The sequence below is a fragment of the Stegostoma tigrinum genome, chromosome 45 (assembly GCF_030684315.1).
Source record: "Stegostoma tigrinum isolate sSteTig4 chromosome 45, sSteTig4.hap1, whole genome shotgun sequence".
NCBI lineage: Eukaryota > Metazoa > Chordata > Chondrichthyes > Orectolobiformes > Stegostomatidae > Stegostoma > Stegostoma tigrinum.
Genome location: NC_081398.1, coordinates 9,063,210 through 9,083,764, shown reverse-complemented (window position 1 = coordinate 9,083,764; position 20,555 = coordinate 9,063,210). Strand labels below are relative to the sequence as shown.

General features: G+C 47.7%; 1 protein-coding gene across 1 annotated transcript in view; it reads right to left on the bottom strand.

Moving 5' to 3' along the window:
• Positions 1-12,112, bottom strand: part of LOC125448669 (zonadhesin-like) — a 112,674-nt gene extending 100,562 nt beyond the window's left edge. Inside the window, exons 1-4 of the mRNA XM_059642657.1 lie at positions 12,018-12,112; positions 3,165-3,208; positions 2,375-2,536; positions 664-914 (exon numbers count right to left, since the gene is read on the bottom strand). Coding sequence (XP_059498640.1) covers positions 664-914; positions 2,375-2,536; positions 3,165-3,208; positions 12,018-12,085 — 525 coding nt within the window. The 5' untranslated portion in view covers positions 12,086-12,112. The remainder of the gene's footprint in view (positions 1-663; positions 915-2,374; positions 2,537-3,164; positions 3,209-12,017) is intronic.
• Between the last annotated feature and the right edge of the window lie 8,443 nt (positions 12,113-20,555).

Here is a 20,555-nt window from a genome sequence, read left to right as displayed (position 1 = left end):
GTTACCAGGGTCACTGGATTCACCATTCAACAATAATAACAGCGAGGCCATCACCTCCCCTTATAGAACTATCGGAGTCATTGGTCTGACATTCCCTTGGGTGTCAAACTAATGATTCCAATCACCCTCAAGAGTTATGGAAATAACTGGATCAAGAAGCCTCATGATTTATGGGCTAGAATCAGGACAAGGGACCTTGAAAACAGTCATGAAAAGGCTCACATATTTCATCAAAGCTCTCTTTTCTTCTCCCTTAGGTGAGTGTAAAAGATTAAATAGTGCTACTTAAGTGAGAGGTTGGGGGGGGGGGGAGCATGGCGGGGGTGTTAATGGTGTTTGTGCCCCCAAGCGTTCTCAAGCAAAATCTTAAAACCAATTGCCTGGTCACTGTGACAGTGCTGTACGTGGGATCTTGCTGTGCATGAATGGCTGGCCGCCACCGACACACGTTCACCACCGCCCCCCGCCCCCCCCCCCCCCACTCCAGGTTCAGGTTGTTCCCGTTAGGGGCCAGAGAATCGATCACACGGTGGGCCAGGATAAGGAATGAGCCAAGGTGGGGGTGGGGGTGGTGGTGCTTAAAGGGGACGCCCTGACGCCTCCCATCACCTCCCCCCCAGCCAACCAATCCTGCGCCCAGCCAGGATTGAAACAGCGCCTCACCCAAATGGTGCCATCGGTCTTCCTCGGGATGGTGACTGCCCCCGTCAACCAGGCATGGCTCTGGGGCCCGTTGCGATTCCACAGCAACGACTCCGACAGGCCTTGGCTGACCAGGACTTTGAGGCTGCTCCTCCCATACATGTAATACGAGAACTCGACACACAGGTCTCCCGTCACGTTCACAGCTGGGCTTTCCAGCCGGACCAACTGCTGGTGAGGGAAGTTGCCAGCATCCAGGTAGATGTAGTAACCTATTTATTAAGAGAACAGCACAAGGGAAAATTGGCGTCTCATTCAATCAGTCTTTCAATTAAAAAGGTGGGAATTTCTGTCCATTTCCCAAGTTGGAGAACACATGGAGCACTGTGACTGAACATTCACAGCACAACAACTGGCCATTGGGCACAATAGCTTTTATGCTAGTCTTTATCCACCTCTTCCCATTCAAAACCTTCCCCCCCCACCATCCCCATTCACTGCTCAATGGCCAAGATTTTTGAGCCTCAGGATTGGATCAGATTGGGAAATATTTGGGAATTCCTGACTGACTGTTCCGATGGAGCTTGTCCTACATCCCACCGCTTGCCCATAGCATGCCCTGTTCTTGTCTTCATAGTAAGGAAAGGACATAGAGAGCTAGAGGAGGTGAAAGGAAAAGAATTACAAATAGACTAAGAGTCCGAGTGTTTAGAACTATCATGAGAGATTGAGTAGACTAGGCTCTGTTCTCCAGCACAGACTGAGGAGAGACCCAACAGTGGTCTTTATGATTACAAAATAATTTGGTCCTTTGGATATAGAGAAGGTGTATGGACTTGGGGGGAGATGCAGTATCGTGAGAATGTTTGTAGAATCAATAGAATCTGTACAGCATGGGAGCAAGCTATAGAGTCCATTGAGTCCACAACAACCCTCCAAAGAGCATCCATCCCAACACCCTATCCTTCCATTTCCCATAGTTAATCCACCTAACCTGCACACCCCTGGATACTATGGGGCAATTTAGCACGGCTGATTCACTCTAACCTGCACATCTTTAGACCCATAGGAGGAGATGGGAGCACCTGTAAGAAACCCACACAGATGCAGGGAGAACACGCAAACTCTACACAGCCAGGCGCCCGAGGCTGGAATCAAACCCAGGTCCCTGACGCTGTGAGGCTGCAGTGCTAACCACTGAGCCACCGTGCTGCATGTGCATTAATGATGATGATGTAACTCTGATGTTGGTGTTCACGTGGTGTGGAGACTCTGAGAAAGGAAGATGGAAGAATTGTACATGTAACATGTGAAGAAAACAGTTTATTGGAAATCGAGGAGCCGGCCAGCAGTCACTCTTAGAGGAGGCAGAGATAGAGACGTAACTGGTTCAGAGTAGATGGACAGTACAATCTGAGAGGTTAGCCTAAGAGTCCAGTGCACAGAAGCATCTGAAACCAGGGGAGTCCAAGAGAGCCATCTGTATAAGATAGTCACTATCGAATCCAAATGGGACTTCATGAGACAGAGAAACATCTTTCAGCTCAAGAGTGGGGAGAATGACCTCCTTCAGCCCTACAGCTCTGATTGAGAGATTCCATCAAGAGTGGACTGCACCCTCCAACATACTGGGTCTTCACTTGACCCACCCATTCAGCAGCCAATTACCCCGCTGAAGGCTAGAACGAGCTGTTCACTCCACCCTGCTGTGCCACCTTGAGCGCCATCCTACCTGTCCCATTGCCTGCCTCCCAAGGTGCAGGATGGTCCTCTGATGGCTTGTCTACAGCCGAGCCTTTGGTGCGGTCCCAGTCTCCATCGTTGCCAGGTGCCGGTTGGACCCAGTCACAGTAGGGTTTGCTGTCATCGTTGAAGTCACAGCGCGTGAGGTAATCTGCAAACAGGAAGGGACGCTCACCTCAAGTCAGTAACATGGGCCCGGGAGAGAATCACGACCAAGGAGATGGAACCTGCACAGACATAACCCTCTTGACCAACTCAGGACACACCTGATAGAGGATAAATGTTGTCATGTTGGAACAGGCTTTCACTAAACAGGGACAGGACAAACGACAGTTTTAGCTGCACAAACAGAAATTGCCGGAAAAACTCAGCAGGTCTGGCAGCATCTGTGGTGACAAATCTGAGTTAACCTTTGGGCAAAGTAACCCTTCATCAGTACTCAATGATAGGGACCTGAAATGTTCATTGATTTCTCTCCACAGATGCTGCCAGACCTTGCTGAACTTTTCCGGCAATTTCCGTCTTTTGTGTCCTTTTTGTCTGTCATTTTCCACAGATTTTCCGCCTTCCCTACTTGACCAAGGTAACTCCTTGCTAGTTTAGTAGCCAGTGGGTACGTGTTGGCATTTCAGTGAAATCTATTCAATGAGATGCTAAGGCTGGAACTGTCTCCCTATTCTCAGACAGTAGACGCTTCAGTTCCCCGTGCCAATGCCGCCCAACTTGGTCCATCGTTTATTTCTCTCCCCCACCCTGGATAGATTGTGCATAGATTGTACCTTTAACAGGGCCGTTTCCAGAGCAATCCTGAAGAGAAGAAGGTCTGCAAGAAAACAGGAAGAGAGCGGCTTATTCCTGGAACCTAGGACAGTAAAGTTAAAAAATGTCCACAGCAAATGACACTGTCCCTGGCGCACTCATTAACAACATTGCTTTGGGGCATGAAGGGGCCATAGTGGTGGAGTGACACTGGACCAGTAACCCAGAGGCCCTGGGCATTACTGTAGGGTCATGCGTTCGAATCCTGTCCCAGTCCCTGGTGAAATTAATACATTTGGAATCAAAGCTTGGTTTTCATGATGGTGACTGTGACAACAGTTGCTGATTCTTTTTGTTGAAAAGAAAAGCCCCCATCTGGTTCACTTACCTCCTTTGAGGAGGGAAATCCTTCATCCTTACTGGGTCTGGCCTATATGTGACTCCAGATCCACAGCAATATGGCTGACTGTCAATTGTCATATTGTCATAGAGATGTACAGCACAGAAACAGACCCTTCGATCCAACTCATCCGTGCTGACTAAGTATCCTAAATTAATCTAGTCCTGTTTGCCAGCATTTGGCCCATATTCCTCTAAACCCTTCAAATATACCCATCCAGATGCCATTTAAATGTAATTGTACCAGCCCACACCACTTTCTCTGGCAGCTTGTTCCATTCATGCATCACCCCCTGTATGAGAAAGTTGCCCCTCAGGTCCCCTTTATATCTTTCCCCTCTCACCTTAAACCTATGCCCTCTAGTTTTGGACTCTCCTACCCTGAGGAAAAGACCTTGGCTATTCCCCCTTTCCATGCCCCTCATGATTTTATAAACCTCTATAAGGTCACCCCTCAGCCCCCAACGCTCCAGGAAAAATAGCCCTGGGCTATTCAGCCTCTCCCTGTAGCTCAAACACTCCAACGCAGCTGAAATTCCTTTGAAATGGCTGAGTAAATCATTCAGTCCTGGGGGCCATTAGGGACAAGCAGTTAATTCCAGACTTGTTAGTGATGCTCACATCCTACAGAAGAAATAAAATTTTATCCTATCCTTGTGGGACTCTTAAGCTGCTAAATTACAAGGAAGGGGAGTGGGCCATTTGGCCCCTGGAGCCTGTTCTGCCATTTGATAAGATAATGTCTGACCTCTTTGTAGCCTTAGCTCCATGTTCCTGTCCACTGCCATCACAACCCGCCTTTTCCAAGCTCTTCCTCTACCTTTCTCCAAGTGCCCCCTCCATCCATTACTGTTCACTCTCTTGTCAATTCGAAACTCATCTAACTCAGCCTTGAATATAATCAATGGCCCAGATTCCACTGAGGAGAAAGAATTCCAAAAAAACTTCATTTATGTAGCATGCCGTGTTGCAACTGTACAGGACATTGGTGAGGCCACTTTTGGAATACTGTATTCGATTCTGGTCTCCCTGCTGTAGGAAGGATGTTGTGAAACTTGAAAGGGTTCAGGAAAGATTTTCAAGGGTGTTGGTGGGGTTTGAGCTGCAGGGAGAGGGTGAATAGACTGGGGCTATTTTCCCTGGAGTGTCAGAGGCTGAGGAGGTGACCTTATAGAGGTTTATAAAATCATGAGGGGCGTGGATAGGGTGAATAGCCAAGGCCTTTTCCCCAGGGTAGGGGAATCCAAACCTAGAGGGCACAGATTTAAGGTGAGAGGGGAAAGATTTAAAGGGGACCTGAGGGGCAACTTTTTCACACAGAGGATGGTGCGTGTATGGAACGAGCTGCCAGAGGAAGTGGTGGGGGCCGGTACAATTACAGCATTTAAAAGTCATCTGGATGGGGACATGAATAGGAAGGGTTCAGAGCGATATGGGCCCAATGCTGGCAAATGGGACTAGATTAATTTGGGATACCTGGTCAGCGTGGAGGAGTCGAACTGAAGAGTGTGTTTCTGTGCTGTACGGCTCAATGACCTGCTCACTCGCTCAGGATCATCAATGTGGGACAACGACAGCTTGCATTTGTATATCTCCTATGGTGGTGTAACAAGTCTCAAAGTAGTTTGCAAAAGGAGATACCCACTCAGGGGAGGTGCTTGGGCCAGAAGGTCACTTTTAAGGAGCATTTTAAGAGGAGGAGCGGGAATTGATCAGCGTTGGCGGGTGCACTGACACAATACAGACAGTAGCAGATCTAGAAGGTAGTTCAACACCCAACTTCTCAAGGGACAATTATGGACGGGCAGTCAATGCTGGGCCCAGCCGGGTATACACACATCCTGTGATGGAATAAAAACTTGTTTCAGATTAGCACGATCAGTGGGGAATCTGTCATGAGCAAGCAGTCTGACTGAATGCTTGCTCAGGTAATGACAACTTAGTTTTAATGGGAGATAGGTCATGGCAGACTAATCTCCTAGAAATTTTTGGGCAGTTTGCCAACATGATAAATTAGACTGTGTTTAGAATGATTTCCATAACACATTTGATAAGATATTTGCACAAATCTAACAAATAAATCAGAGATTGAAATGAGTAACTTTTGTGACATAGGTTGGAGATCACTTTATAAGTAAGAGATAGTGACAGGGAAAAACCAAACAACTGCACCTCCCAGTCACGAACCATTTCCACTCCCCCTCCCATTCCTCAGACGACATGTCCATCATGGGCCTCCTGCAGTGCCACAATGATGCCACCTGAAGTTTGCAGGAACAGAAACTCATATTCTGCTTGGGAACCCTGCAGCCCAATGGTATCAATGTGGATTTCACAAGCTTCAAAATCTCCCCTCCCCCCACTGCATCCCAAAACCAGCCCAGCTCGTTCCCGCCTCCCTAACCTGTTATTCCTCTCACCCATCCCTTCCTCCCACCTCACGCCACACCTCCATCTCCTACCTACTAACCTTATCCCGCCTTCTTGACCTGTCCATCCTCCCCGGACTGATCTATCCCCTCCCTACCTCCCCACCTATACTCTCCTCTCCACCTATCTTCTTTTCTCTCCATCTTTAATCCACCTCCCCGTCTCTCCCTATTTATTTCAGAACCCTTTCCCCATCCCCCTTTTCTGATGAAGGGTCTCGGCCCGAAACGTCAGCTTTTGTGCTCCTGAGATGCTGCTGGGCCTGTTGTGTTCATCCAGCTCCACGCTTTGAATTGGCAACGGGCTAGACTAAGGGTTAAGTAGCCCTTCATGTGGTGTCAGGGTGGCTCAGCGTTAGCACTGCTACCTCACAGCTAAATGGACCTGGGTTCAACTCCACCCACAGGTTGTGCATGGGGTTTCCTCCCACAGCCCAAAGGTGCACTCTGTAATCTATTTTCTCCTGGTGGAGTGGTTAGTTACCAAGGGGGCACTGATGGGCTTGAGGGAAAACTTTGTCAACAGATGGTTTTGGGGGTGGGGTGGGAGCCTGGAAACCATTGTCCAGCTTGCTGGTTGGTGTGGAAACCCTTCACTCAATGAAAAGCCCTCTGCACTCAAAATTTTGTAACCTGTAATGGTTATGGTAAATGGGCTTAGAATGGGTGGCCAGTTTATTCGACAGACACAATGGGCTGAATTGTGCAAGTGGTAGCACTTATGTTTGAGCACTATACATCAAAAGACAGACTGGTTTTGGAACACAGTACTACACTGACTTCCCACAAGATGCCAGAAACACATAGCGAAGGCTGTTAAAAGTAAGAGGACTTATTGAGCAGGTACAGGAAGACCTTTCCTAAGTGTTAGACTTCCTCCTTTTGTTGCTTTAACAAACAAAAAAGTGTCTTGAAACATTGATATGAACAAATATCTATCCGTAATTGGTGGCCTGGGAATCCAAGTCCAGTTTTAACTCTGCATTTTTCTCTCCCTCTCCCTCTGCAGCCCTATTCTGCTATTGATTCTAACAGAAGGGCTAATTTCATGTTTAGAAAAGAGCATTGTTTTCTGATAAATTTACTACTGGAAACTTGGCGCATTTCACCAATGCCTCACCTTCCTTTAATCAGCACTTAATTTAATCGCAAGGAAGATTGAGTCTGTTTCCTTCAATCCAAGGCCAGCTATTTAAAAACATTCGTTAACCTGTGAATGTTTGGTGTCAGCAAATACCATGTGATGCAATAAAAACCTTGCTGACCATTATGCCCAATTAATCTGCTGTAGCACAGTTACAGGCTATGGTTGTATGGGTTTGTAATATATTATGATCATTTGGGAATTAGGATTTTAGGGAAGAGGTAAATGAGGTTTTTAGTTTTAGTTCCATGAAGTGTACTTTGTTTAAAAGACCAGAAAGTCATTTTTTAACACATGTCCAAGAAATTTAAGTTAAATGATTAGCAAGCTACCAGGCATTTTCAATCAGTTGCAATTTAAGACCTACAGAGGAACAAATGGATAGGGGCCACTATCATTTTAAATTTAGAAGAAAAGACATCAGAAGAAGGAAAGGTTGGTTTGTGGAAGGCTTTTAAGTTTGGAAAGAAGTCTTTAGTTTATTAGAAGTCCAACAGAAGGTTTGGGAGCCTGAGTTTCTCTTAAGGCTCTGTAAGCACATTAAGTTTGAGTTAACCTGTGTTTTTGAATCTCTGGATGAAATGAGGAATCGCATGTACGGAATGTGTGGAAAGAGTGAGAGGAAAAGCTTACAACCTTGCCAGTTGAGTAATTAAAGAGCAAAGATAGGAGTGACAGTTCATTGGGGTTGAGTGTCTGCAAAAATTGTGGCTGGGAAAAACAAGGTTAAAAATGTTGCTATTTTTGTTAAGACCTTTCTAAATTATCAGTTATAATTATAGCTTTATTCTTGTTTGTGTAACAAACTTCTTTTTCATGTTAGGAGTGAAATTGGCAGCTGCTTGTGAAATGTGCAGTGACTGAACACCAAACTGCTGAAATAAAACTTGCAATCTATCAAGCCGGGTTTCACTCTGGGATCTGATTTGTCCAGTGTTACCGTCAGCAAGGCAATGCTTCTAAATGCAAGTGTGAGGGAATACTCCCAGCTTGACTGGATGGGTGCAGCCCCAACAACACTCAAGAAATTCTGTACCATCCAGGAGTAAAGCAGCCCTCTTGATTGGCATCCCACCCATGACCTTCAATCTTCAGTGGAGTGGATCCAATGCCTACCATATGCAAGATGCACTGTAGCATTCATCTTTAAGAGCATCTTGCAAACACATTAACTCTGTCAAGTAGGAGGTCGAGGGCAACATCTCATGGGAACAGCACCAGCTAAAAGTTCTCCTGCTCATCATACACCATCCCTACGTCTCATTTTTCTTTTCTTAATTCATTCATGGGATGAGGGCATCATTGGCTGAGCCAGCATTTATTACCCATCCCTAATTGCCCAGAGGGCAGTTAAGAGTCAAACCTACATTGTTGTGGGTCTGGAGTCACATGCAGGCCAGAACAGATAAGGATGACAGTTTCCTTCCCTTTCAGGTCATTAGTTGGGATTTTCCCGACAATTGACAATGATTTTTCATTTCATTCCCGACTTTTTTTAAAATTGAATTTGAACTCCACCACCTGCCATGGACGGGATTCAAACCCAGGTCCCCAGGATATTACCTGTGTCTCTGGGCTACCACTAGGCTACTGTTTCATTCTACACTTCTTGAGTATTGTTGGAGCTACACCCATCCAGGCGAGCAGAGAGTATCCCATCACCCTTGTATTTAGCTGCCTTGCCTCAGAGTAAAACTCCAACATAAGGTGTGTTCCCTGAAACCGCACTGTCAGCACATTGGAAACACATAAACATTCAGCCATACCTTCTCAGGCACAAATAACACTAAGTGATAAATGCTAACTTCTGCCAGCGGAGACTACGGCCAGTAAAATGTACAAAGAGCGTCAGATGGTGAGTCTCCGTCTTGAAAGAGGTGGGGAAAATATCCGTGCAGCTCGGGGGAGTACGGTAAAAGAGGAAACAATGCTGGAGTGCCGGTTCTCTGATGCCACATTCATTTGAGCAAGAATTTAGAGCAGAGATTTCAGGTTGATGAGGGTTTTAAAGCACTCTTTATTGCTTTGTGTCAGATGTGGGTGTTGCTGGCGAGGCCCAAGATCTCTTGCCCATTCCCTCAGTGCCTTTGTCCTGCATGGCTCGCTCAGCTACTCCAGAGGGCAGTTTGGAGTCAGCCACGTTGGCTTTAGTCTGGAGTCACATGTAGGCCAGACCAGGTAAGGATGGCAGATTTCCTTCCCTAAAGGAGATTACTGAACCTGCTGTGCATTTTTGCAACAATCAAGAAGGGTTGTCATGGTCGCCACTACTGAGACCGGCTTGTTATTCCACATTTTATTAACTAAATCTTTCGGAACCTGCATACCTCAGCATTTTCTCAGATTATCACGACAGGGTTAAGGGGAGGTGATGGTCTGGGGTGGTATTCTCACTGGAGTATTAATCTAGAAACTCAGCCAAGGTACTGGGGACCTGGGCTCGAATTCTGCCACAGCAGATGGTAGAATTTGAATTCAATAAAAGAATCTGGGATTAAGAGTCTAAAACCATGAAACCATTACCATTGTTGGGGGGGGCGGGGTGTTGGTGGGAATCCTAATGCCCTTTGGAGAAGGAAACTGCCTGGTCTGTGCTATATGTGACTCCAGACCCACAGCAATGTGGTTGACTCTTAACAGCGCTCTGGGCGATTAGGGGTGGACAATAAATGCTGCCTGGCCAGTGATGCCCTTGTCCCATCAGTGCATTGAAAGAAAAGTCACTGACTCCTGCCCAAGGGAAGCAGTGTGATAGATGCTAAGAAGGAGCTAAATAAGGGAAGATAGACGGACATACAGATTGGGTGAGGTAAAAGGTGGGGGAGGCTGCTTCTGTGAAAAATAATTACCAACATTTTTCTGTCAGGCTGAATGGCCTGTTTCTGTCCTTTCAATCAATTTGAATACATGTAATCAGACTGCCCACAAACTGACTTTTATGTCTGATCACAGCTGTTTCCATTTGCACTGTACACCATAGAGAGGCAGTGCATGTATAAGTGTACACACATTCACACAGAGACACACCAACACATACACAGACACACACACACACAGATACACGCACACATACATACAGACATGCACACACACAGACAAATACACGGACACACACACAGACATACACACACAAACACGAACACACACACACACCCAAAAGCACAGCTAAATACACAGACATTATACAGTGTGGAGCTGGAGGAACACAGCAAGCCAGGCAGCATCAGAGGAGCAGGAATGCTGATCTTTCAGGTCCGTACCCTTCTTCAGAAATTCAGAAACATCAACCTTCCTGCTCCTCTGATGCCGCCTGGCCCGCTGTGTTCATCCAGTTCTACACTGTGTTATCTCTGACTCCGGCATTGGCAAATCTTACTATCTCTAAACACACAGACACTAAGATAACAAAGTGTGAATCTGGATGAACACAGCAGGCCAAGCAGCATCTCAGGAGCACAACAGCTGACGTTTTGGGCCTAGGCCCTTCATCAGAGGCTCTGATTCTCCAGCATCTGCAGTTCCCATTATCACACAGACACTAAGGCTATCTTTGATTATGGAATGGCATTTTTAGCTCTAGCCTCCCAGCCACTGCCAGCAGACTGAAATTCTCCCACCTGCCTTTCACGCAGGGTGACAACCGACTGTGAGCAGCACGCAAACTTTCTTACTGTCAGAGGCAGCATCGCAATCTTGAAAGAGCAGCTCCAGTTCGAGAGCAGATGAAAGCAATCATTGACCTGAGTGCCAAGGGTAGGATACTGCTGCGTGCAGGACAGCTGATTTGGCCTATGTAGTGAGTGTCCTTTCCAAGCAATTAGTGCTATGACAGTGCCCAAGCACCCTTGGAAGCAACTGAATTATATCAATGTACAGATTTTTGGCTGGGAACAGAGTGCAGTGGAAATGCTGAGAGAGATTACGGTTCGAGAAAAGCAAGTCATTCAAACTGCACACTTTGAATCGCTCTCAGTAGTAGTACCTTTTAAATTTTGGGGACACAGGAGACAAATCCTGCATGACATCCTCTCCCTTGCTTTAACGCAATGAAGCTACAACAGGGAAATGTACTGGCCAATTTGTGATGGAGACGAGAAAGGATTTTTTCTCTCAGAGGGTCGTTAATCTTTAGATTTCTCGTTCCCAGCGAGTAGGGCTGGCTGGGTATTTTTTTAAAGCTGTTTTAATGAATTTTTGATCGATAAGAGAGATTTCTTTTCTCTCCAAGGGCTTGGTGAGCACAGAGAGCTGTGGAGGTGCGGATTATTGGACATGTTGAAAGTAGTTGGAGATGGATTGTTGGCTAAAAAGGAGGTGACAGGGACAAGCAGTTGAAGCCAGTTTGCTCAACCATGAGTTTATTGAATGCTAGCACAGGATTGAAGGGCCGAATGGTCTTCTGCTCTTAATTCTTTACTGTGGAATCCAGGACAACACTGTGAGTGGGTCCTAAGATGCAAGGTTCGCAGTGGTTCAAGAAAGACGGCTCAACACCACCCTGTCAAAGTAACAAGATGCCAGGCTTGCCAGTTATGGCTAACTTCCAAGGAATTTTGTTTTAACAAGTGAAGTGGGGTAGGATAACTTAACAAAATCAGAAATTGCTGGAAAAGCTCAGCAGGTCCCAGCAGCATCTGCGGAGTTAACGTTTCAGGTCCGTTGACACTTCCTCAGCACGTCAACAGCGGGTACCCCAGCAAAGCCTTTGCTTAGAGCTCAAGAGCTGGTGAAGAAAAGGCGGTTGGAGAGCTAGCAGCTCTATTTGACATTCCCCTGAACAAACTGGGAATAGCCATCCCAGCTCGGGCTGAAGGGAAGCAACACTCAACACAAATCCCCAACCAGAAACGTTACCATCTACCACAATAACAACAAGAACCCAGCTGGTTCAGAATACTCACCTCGCGCGCCCAACACTAAGAGTGAAGAAAACCAAGATCTTCAAGAATTGGAATTTGTAATGTCCCATAGCAGCATGCACAGCTTTAGGAGTTGACGAAATGGGAGAATGTGAGGGCCACCGGTAAGTTTTAAAGAGTCTCGATCACCCAAGGTGTGGCCCCTACAAGTTTAATTGCCTCTAGCTATGATTTTATTGCAGTTGGTAATCGCCAGAAGAATTCAATCACAGACCAGCACCAGCCCAAGCAGATAACGGAGTGTCCAAAGGTCTTCATCAAGATGAGTTTTTGTCTTGGCATCAACCCAACCTTCACATGTTCAAAGAGACTACTCAACCCATCATGCTTTTTTTGACCCTTTGAAACACCCAATTGGTCTGTATTGTCCCCCAACATCTCTCCTACATCGCTCCAGAGCTTTGCAATTCCCTCCACCTGCCCCACCCTAAGTATCAACCTCTATGAAAATCTCCTTTTCTTCCTGCTTTGTTCAGTCAGAAGTTAAGGGCATCACTGGTCAGTCTGTCATTTATTGCCCCTCCCTAATTGCCCAGAGGGCAGTGGGGAGTCAGCCACATTGGCTGTGGGTCTGGAGTGACATGTAGGCCAGACCAGGGGGATTTGCTTTTTCTGAAGGGCATTACTGAACTGGATGTAGTTTTTCTGTAGAAAAACCTCTTAATAGTTGTCATTTTGACTCTTACTTACAGATTTTTTTTGAGAAAACTGAGTTCAGATTTCACCCTGTTTCAGAGATAAGAGGAACTGCCAATGCTGAAGAAACTGAGATAACACAGTGTGAAGCCGGATGAACACAGCAGGCCAAGCAGCATCAGAGGATCAGGAAAGCTGACGTTTCAGGCCTAGACCCTTCTTCAGAAAATTTTCAGTCTAGGCCCAAAACGTCAGCTTTCTTGCTCCTCAAATGCTGCTTAGCCTGCTGTGTTCACACAGCGCTACACCTTGTTATCTCAGATTCTACCACAGTGGGGTTTGAACCCAGATTCTCAAACCACTACCTGGGCTCATAGCATCAGGATAATACCACTAGACCATTACTTCCCATGCTTCATAGTTGCTTCTTTTCAGGCAGTAGTTCCCTGACTACAGCAACCAGCCACATAAAACATCTCCCCACACCCGCCACACCCCCAACCCCCACCTCACCTCACCCTGCAAAGAATTTATCTCAATTTGCTCCTTCCACCTCTGATGTAAAAACAGAAAGTGCTGGAGGAACCCAGCAGGTCTGACAGCACATTCGGAGACAGGAGCCCTGTTACTGCTTCAAGTTTGATGTGGCTTTTCTCCAGTTCCTGAAGGAGACAGATGCTGCCAGCCCCTGTTGAGCTGCATCAGCACTTTCTGCGTTGACTTTCCACTTTCACACCTCTTCAGCATTTGTAGTGCTTACTTTTCAAAGTTAGTGCCGTACCAGATCTGACCGTCTCTTATGCTTCTCTGCTCTAGGGAGAAAAACTTCAATCTGTCCAGTTTCTCCCCAGAATTAACATCCCTCAACAAAGCTTAGATGAAAGCACATGAAATCAAAGCCAGACAGGCAATGAGATCATCCTAACACCATCTGTCCTGGATTCATGTCGCTTAATATCGTTGGCTTTTGATCAGATTTAAATCATAGGTTCCATGTCTCTGCAGTGCTTTACATGAGAAAGGTACAGATCTCTACCACACAGAAACAGGCCCTTCGGCCCACTGCTTCCATACCAGTCAAAAACAACCACCTCATTATTCTTAGAGATAGTAAGAACAGCCGATGCAGGAGTCAGAGATAACACACAGCGTGGAGCTGGAGGAACACAGCAGGCCAGGCAGTGTCAGGGGAGCAGGAAAGTTGATGTTTTGGGTCTCCTTCAGAAGATCCTGCTTCAGAAATGGGACAGGGGGGAGGGGCATGGGAAATAAATAGGGAGAGGAGGGGTGGGGCTGGGGAAGGCAGGTGGGATGGTGATAGGTGAGAAGTGGTAGGGAGTGTTGGGAATTGGTCAGTGAGACTCCCCAAGCAGGCAAGCCCCAGGTGGACAGAGGAAGTGTTGCAGGGATATCCTCGAAGCCTCACTAGCACAGTGCACCATCCCCTCAGACACCTGAGAACCACTGGCCCAAGACCGTCCAAAGTGGACGAGGATAGGTGTTGAGCACCTGGAAACTTGCGGTCAGGGGAAAAAGTGGAAGCAAGGCGAAAACAGCGTAAGGAGCACGCTGTCACACCAATGCCCCTCCTGCGACCGCCACCTGTTCCCCTGTGTAACAGAGCCTGTGGTAGCTGCATTGGTTTGTACAGCCACCAACGGACTCACACTGAGAGTGGGACAGAGTCACCCTGATCTGTGAGGGACTGTCAGTGATGATGATGATGATGGAGTATGCCCTGGCATCTTACAGTCACCAAGTTTCACATTCCCACAACCCTCTGGGTAAAAAAAGATCATCTATACATTTCCTGTAAACCGTTTCTGCCCCTTATCTTAAATGTATTCACCAAGGCAAAACATTTCTGCCTGTCCACGCTGTCTATGCCTCTCAGAATTGTACACATCTCAGTCATGTCCCCTCTCAATCTCCTCTGCTCTAAGGAAAACAGCTCCAGTCTGTTCATCACTGTACCTTTCCAGACTGGGCAACATCCTGGTAAATCTCTCCCACACTGGGCAACATCCTGATAAATCTCTCCCAGACTGGGCATCATCCTGATAAATCTCTCCCAGACTGGGCAACATCTTGGTAAATCTCTCCCAGACTGGGCAACATCCTGATAAACATCTCCCAGACTGGGCAAAACATCTTGGTGAATCTCTCCCAGACTGGGCAACATCCTGATAAATCTTCTCTGCACCCTCTCCAGAGCAATCAAATGCTTCCTATAAGTGTGTGGAATGATGGGACTTAGTTAGCTCAGATGGCTGGTTGGCAATGCACAGTAATACCAATGGAGTGTTTTCAAGTTCTGATAATGGAGGTTCACGTGAAGGATTCACCTTCTTAATTCTCCCCCTCACTCGAGGTGTGGTGCCCCTCAGGTTAAACCACCAGCAGTCGTCTCTCTTTCTCTCTCTGTCTCTGTCTCTGTCTCTCTCTCTCTCTCCAGTGAGAGAGCAGCCCTATGAACTGCTTGGGCTATGATGCCGTCATGGTATAGAATTTGAGAACTTCAAACAGTACTCTCGCTGTGGCCTAACTAGCATTTTATACAATTCCAACTTAATCTGCCCACTCTTAAACTCAGATTTGGAGTGCTCCAGTATCGTGAACAGAAAGCAACAGGAAGGATTATGCATTAAATTATCAGAAGGAAGTGGAGCTGATGTGATGGACCATGAACTATTACCAGCACTGTACAACAGTGAGCACTCTTACCTCTGAATCAAAGGGTCAAAAGTTCAAGCCTCACTCCAGAAACTCAAACATTGAATTTATTCTGACGCTGGTGGTGCCAGCCCAGAGGGACTGTGGCAGTGTCAGGGATCCAGCCTCCTGGCGCTCACAGCCTGCTGTTGGAAGGAAAAGGGGCAGATCAGCCTCGTGTCTCTCAGAGCTAATATCCATCCTTCCCCACCAAAAACCTTGAGTCCAACTTGTCCATGCTGACCAGATATCTGAAGTAATTTACTCCCATTTGGCCGATATCCCTCTAAACCCTTCCTGTTTATGTACCCATCCAGATGGTGTAATTTAAACGCTGTAACTGTACCAGTCTCCACCACTCCCTCTGGCAGTGCACCACCCTCTGTGTGAAAATGTTGGGCCTTTGGTCCCTTTTAAATCTTTCTCCTCTCACCTTAAACCTATGCCCCTCTAGTTTTGGACTCTCCTACTCTGAGGATAAAGACTTTACCTATTCCCCCTATCCAAGCCCCTCATGATTTTATAAACCTCTATAATGCCACCCCTCAGCCTCCGACACTCCAGGGAAAATAGCCCCAGCCTGTTCAGCCTCTCCCTGTAGCTCACACCCTCCAACCATTCTTGTAAATCTTTTCTGCACCCTTTCAAGTTGAACATCTGTCCCCAGAAATGAACGCGGTTTTCCATAAGTGGCCTGAACAATGTGACCTCCCAACACCTACAGTCAATGCACTGACCAATAAAGGCATCTCTGAAAGCTGATCATCTGGGTTTCCTATCTCATTGTGCTTCAAAGCATTTTTGGGTGGGGGAGAGAACTGAAATCAAGATCGGTAACTGGACTGAGCAGCAATGCTCAGGAATCTGAAACTAAATGGCCAAGCCCATGGAGAGGCAAGCTGAGCAGTCTGATGTCACTTGTGTGACAGTACACACGTAATAACCTTAAATGCTGATGCCAAAGATTGTTCCTTTGCTTTCTCCCCACCCTACACCTATGCGCCCAGCCCTCCCCTCCACGCTAATCCCCGGGATTCTGTCCCGAAATTCCTGGCTGCGTGACAAGTCTGCTCAAGGCTGTTCTTCAATCATTAATCTTTTGTCTCTCCTTTACAAGGCACTCGGGAGCTTTACAAAGTGATAGCTCTATTTTGACCCAAATTGCTTTTAGAATCATAGAATCCCTGCAAGTGTGGAATCTGGCCATTCAGACCATTGCGCGCCTGCCGACCTTCCGAACAGCATCCCACCTGGACCTACCCCTATCTCTGTGTTTGCCCATGGCTAGCCCACCCAGCCGGAACATCCCTGGACACTACAGGGCAATTTAGTGTGACCTATCCACCCTAACGCGCACATCTTTGGACTGTGGGAGGAAACCAGAGTGAACCCACACAGACACGAGGAGAATATGCAAACTCCACACAGACGCAGAGGGTGGGATTGATCCCAGGTCCCTGGCACCGTGAGCAGCAGTGCTAACCACTGAGCCATCCAACTACCAGTCTGACATCTGTGTATGGTGCTTGCCTAACCCTCTTCGCCCTTAGTTTGCTCAGCTATCTCAAGAGGTGATTAACACAGTGACCGGTCCCCCATGTTGCTGTAGGCTTGCAGTCACAAAAAGGGCAGAATTTACAGGGCCTCGCTCACCCCCACATTTCCTGGATAGGCTTCACCCCTGACGAAAGTATGGCAGGCCTACCCTCCACCTGAGCACAGAGGCCCCATCCTAACCGGGTTTCAGAGGCCTGGTTACTGGGCCCTGATGTGCCCCCAAGCCCCTGCTCACACGTAGGCCAAGCCTCCCTCCTGCGGGTATCGCTCAGTGGTAGAGCATTTGACTGCAGACCTAAGAGGTTTCCCCAGTTCAGGTCTAGGTTTCCCTTTCATATAGGCACCTGGTCTCACCTTAAGCTGTGTTTAAAACTCCTTCTGTACAGGGCCTTGTCATCGTGGCTGAGGCAATGCATTTGAAACCCATTGGGATCCCCCTCGCAGATTTGAATCCTGCTGGCCACATTTCTGAATAACTTTGTGCTGGGTGATCTGTCACTCAAACTTGGGAAAACCTGCCTTAACAAGCCTCACATTTTGTTAGGTGGCTGAGCCTTCTAGGGCGCTGCCTTCAGGTTGCTGCCTCTCCTAGAGGCGTGGGGTCGAATGCCACTCCTGATAGTAACAGCTTAGAGCAGCCCAGTGGCTCAGGGGTTGCACTGCCGCCTCACAGCACCAGGGGCCTGGGTTCAATTCCACCCTCAAGTGACTGTCTGTGTGGAGTTTGCACATTGTCTGCCTGGGTATCCTCCCACAGTCCAAAGATGTGCAGGTTGGGTTGGATTGGCCATGCTAAATCATCCCATAGTATTCAGAGTGTAAAAACGAAGTGGGTTGTAGGGGGGATGGCTCTGGGCAGGGCATTCTGAGGGCCAGTGTGGACTTGTTGGGCTGAAAGGCCTGTTTCCACACTGTAGGGATTCTATGAATTCTATCCATCAGTGAACCAGATTTGATTTGTTATGAGAATCAACAATGCTTTCACAACTTTCAGTTCTGATCTGAGTTAATTGAGTTCAAACCCAATCAGTTCCCATGGTGCTATGTAGGCCTACTTGCTCCAGCACCACCCTCAGCCTTTATCTCACTGTGACATCTTTCGTAACAGGAAAAGAAACAAAAGGCTATAGATTTAACGTGATGCTGCAATGGGGGAAAGCGAGGAAACGTGTTCAGGTGTGCAGCGCACTGCCTGGAAATATGGTGGAGGCAGGTTCAGTTGAGGTATTGGAGATGGGCACGGGATGGTTATTGAGGTAGAAATGATGTATCGGGGATAGAATAGACTTCATTGCTACACAAACTCAAATGAGGGCAGTGAAAAGTTTCTAATGTCATAACTTCGGCATCACTTTAGGTACAGCATCCCTGGGTACAGATACTTTAAGCGTTTGTTACAGATTTGGAAGACTAAAACAAATAGTTTGGCATAGGAATACAAAGTTTTAAAATGTACTCAAATTATAGTCCATTTCATGGAGTCTGTGCCCACCGGGCTCCAGAAATCAAGGTCTCACTGCCTCCTGCCAGGACCCGCTTCCCAGATCCGTCTCCCAGGTCGACCTGGGCTCAGCCTGCTCTCAGTCCGAGCTCTGGCCCGTGACTCGTCTCCAGGACCTGTCCCCCAGTTCGGCCTGGGCTCAGCCTGCTCTCACTCTGAGCTCTGGCCCACGACTCGTCTCCAGGACCTGTCCCCCAGGTCGACATGGGCTCAGCCTGCTCTCACTCCGAGCTCTGGCCCACGACTCGCCTCCAGGACCCGTCTCCCAAACCAGACCAAGCTTGGAATTCCAATACTCCAAGCTCTGCCCTGCGACTCACCGCTGATGGGACCCGTCTTCCGTGCATCGTGGTCTCTGATTCATCTCCCACGCCAGGCTGGACTCAGATTTACCTCCATTCTCCATTGCCTCTGGGTAATTTTAAGAAGTTAAAAGTTTGGTTGGGGCTGGGCTAAGAAAAACTGCAGAAAAGAGGAGATAACAAGGGAAAAGAAAGAAAAGGAACTGGCGAAGGAGAGGACCTCTGGCTGGAGTGTCCTACCCTGCTGCCATCTTGAGTTCAGCTCCCGCTGGGGAGAAGACAGATGATCGGTACTAGGTAATGATGCTCATGTGAAGGGCCTGTATAGGCAGGATGGGCCGATTGGCCTTCTCCTGCAGGGTAACAATTCTGTACTTCTGCGACGTCAAGCCTTAGCCAGGGTCTTCAAACTCCTCTCCCAGAGTTTTGAGCAGACCGAGGCAATAGGTTGTCAATTGCCAACTGGATACAATATTGGCTTGACAGCAGGAGGCAGGGGGTGATGGTGGAGGGTTGTTTTTGGGACTGGAGGCCTGTGAGCAGCGGGGTTCCACGGGGATCACTGCTGGGCCCACTTCTGTTTGTCGTTTATATAAACAATTTAGGTGAGAGCATAGGAGGCACAGTTAGTAAATGAGCAGATGGCACTAAAATTAGTGTAGTGTCAGTGAAGAAGGTTCTCTAAGATCACATAGAGGTCTTAGAGATAATGGGAACTGCAGATGCTGGAGAATCCAAGACAACAAAATGTGAGGCTGGATGAACACAGCAGGCCAAGCAGCATCTCAGGAGCACAAAAGCTGACGTTTCCGGCCTAGACCCTTCATCAGAGAGGGGGATGGGGTGAGGGTTCTGGAATAAATAGGGAGCGAGGGGGACGCTGACCAAAGATGTAGAGAAAAGAAGATAGGTGGAGAGAGTATAGGTGGGGAGGTAGGGAGGGGATAGGTCAGTCCAGGGAAGACGGACAGGTCAAGGAGGTGGGATGAGGTTAGTAGGTAGATGGGGGTGCGGCTTGGGGTGGGAGGAAGGGATGGGTGAGAGGAAGAACAGGTTAGGGAGGCAGAGACAGGTTGGACTGGTTTTGGGATGCAGTGGGTGGAGGGGAAGAGCTGGGCTGGTTGTGTGGTGCAGTGGGGGGAGGGGACGAACTGCGCTGGTTTAGGGATGCAGTTGGGGAAGGGGAGATTCTTGCTCAGTTGGGTCAATGGGCTGAGGAGTGGCAGATAGAGTTTAATTTGAATAAATGCGAGGGATTGCATTTTGGTAAAACAAACACGGGCTGGACTTGTACAAATTAGAAGTAGGGCCTTGGGTAGTGCTGTGGAACAGAGGGACCTGGGGTTCAAGTACATAATTCTTTGAAATGTGCATAACACATAGACAGGGGGGTTAGGAAGGTGTTTGGCATACTTGCCTTTGTTGCTCAGACTTTTGAGGATATGAGTTGGGGACGTCATGTTGAGGGTGTACAGGACATTGGTGAGGCCTCTTCTGGAGCACTGTGTCCAGTTATAGGAATGATATTATTAAACTGGAGAGGGTTCAGCAGATTAGGTTAGATTGGGTCCCCTACAGTGTGGGAGCAGGCCCTTTGGCCCAACAAGTCCACACTGCCCCTTGGAGCATCCCACCAGACCCATCCCCCTATAACCCACACACCCCTGAACACTACGGGCAATTTAGCATGACCAATCAACCTAGCCTGCACATCTTTGGACTGTGGGCGGAAACCGGAGCACCTGGAGGAAACCCACGCAGACACAGGGAGAATGTGCTAACTCCACACAGTCCGAGGCCGGAATCGAACTT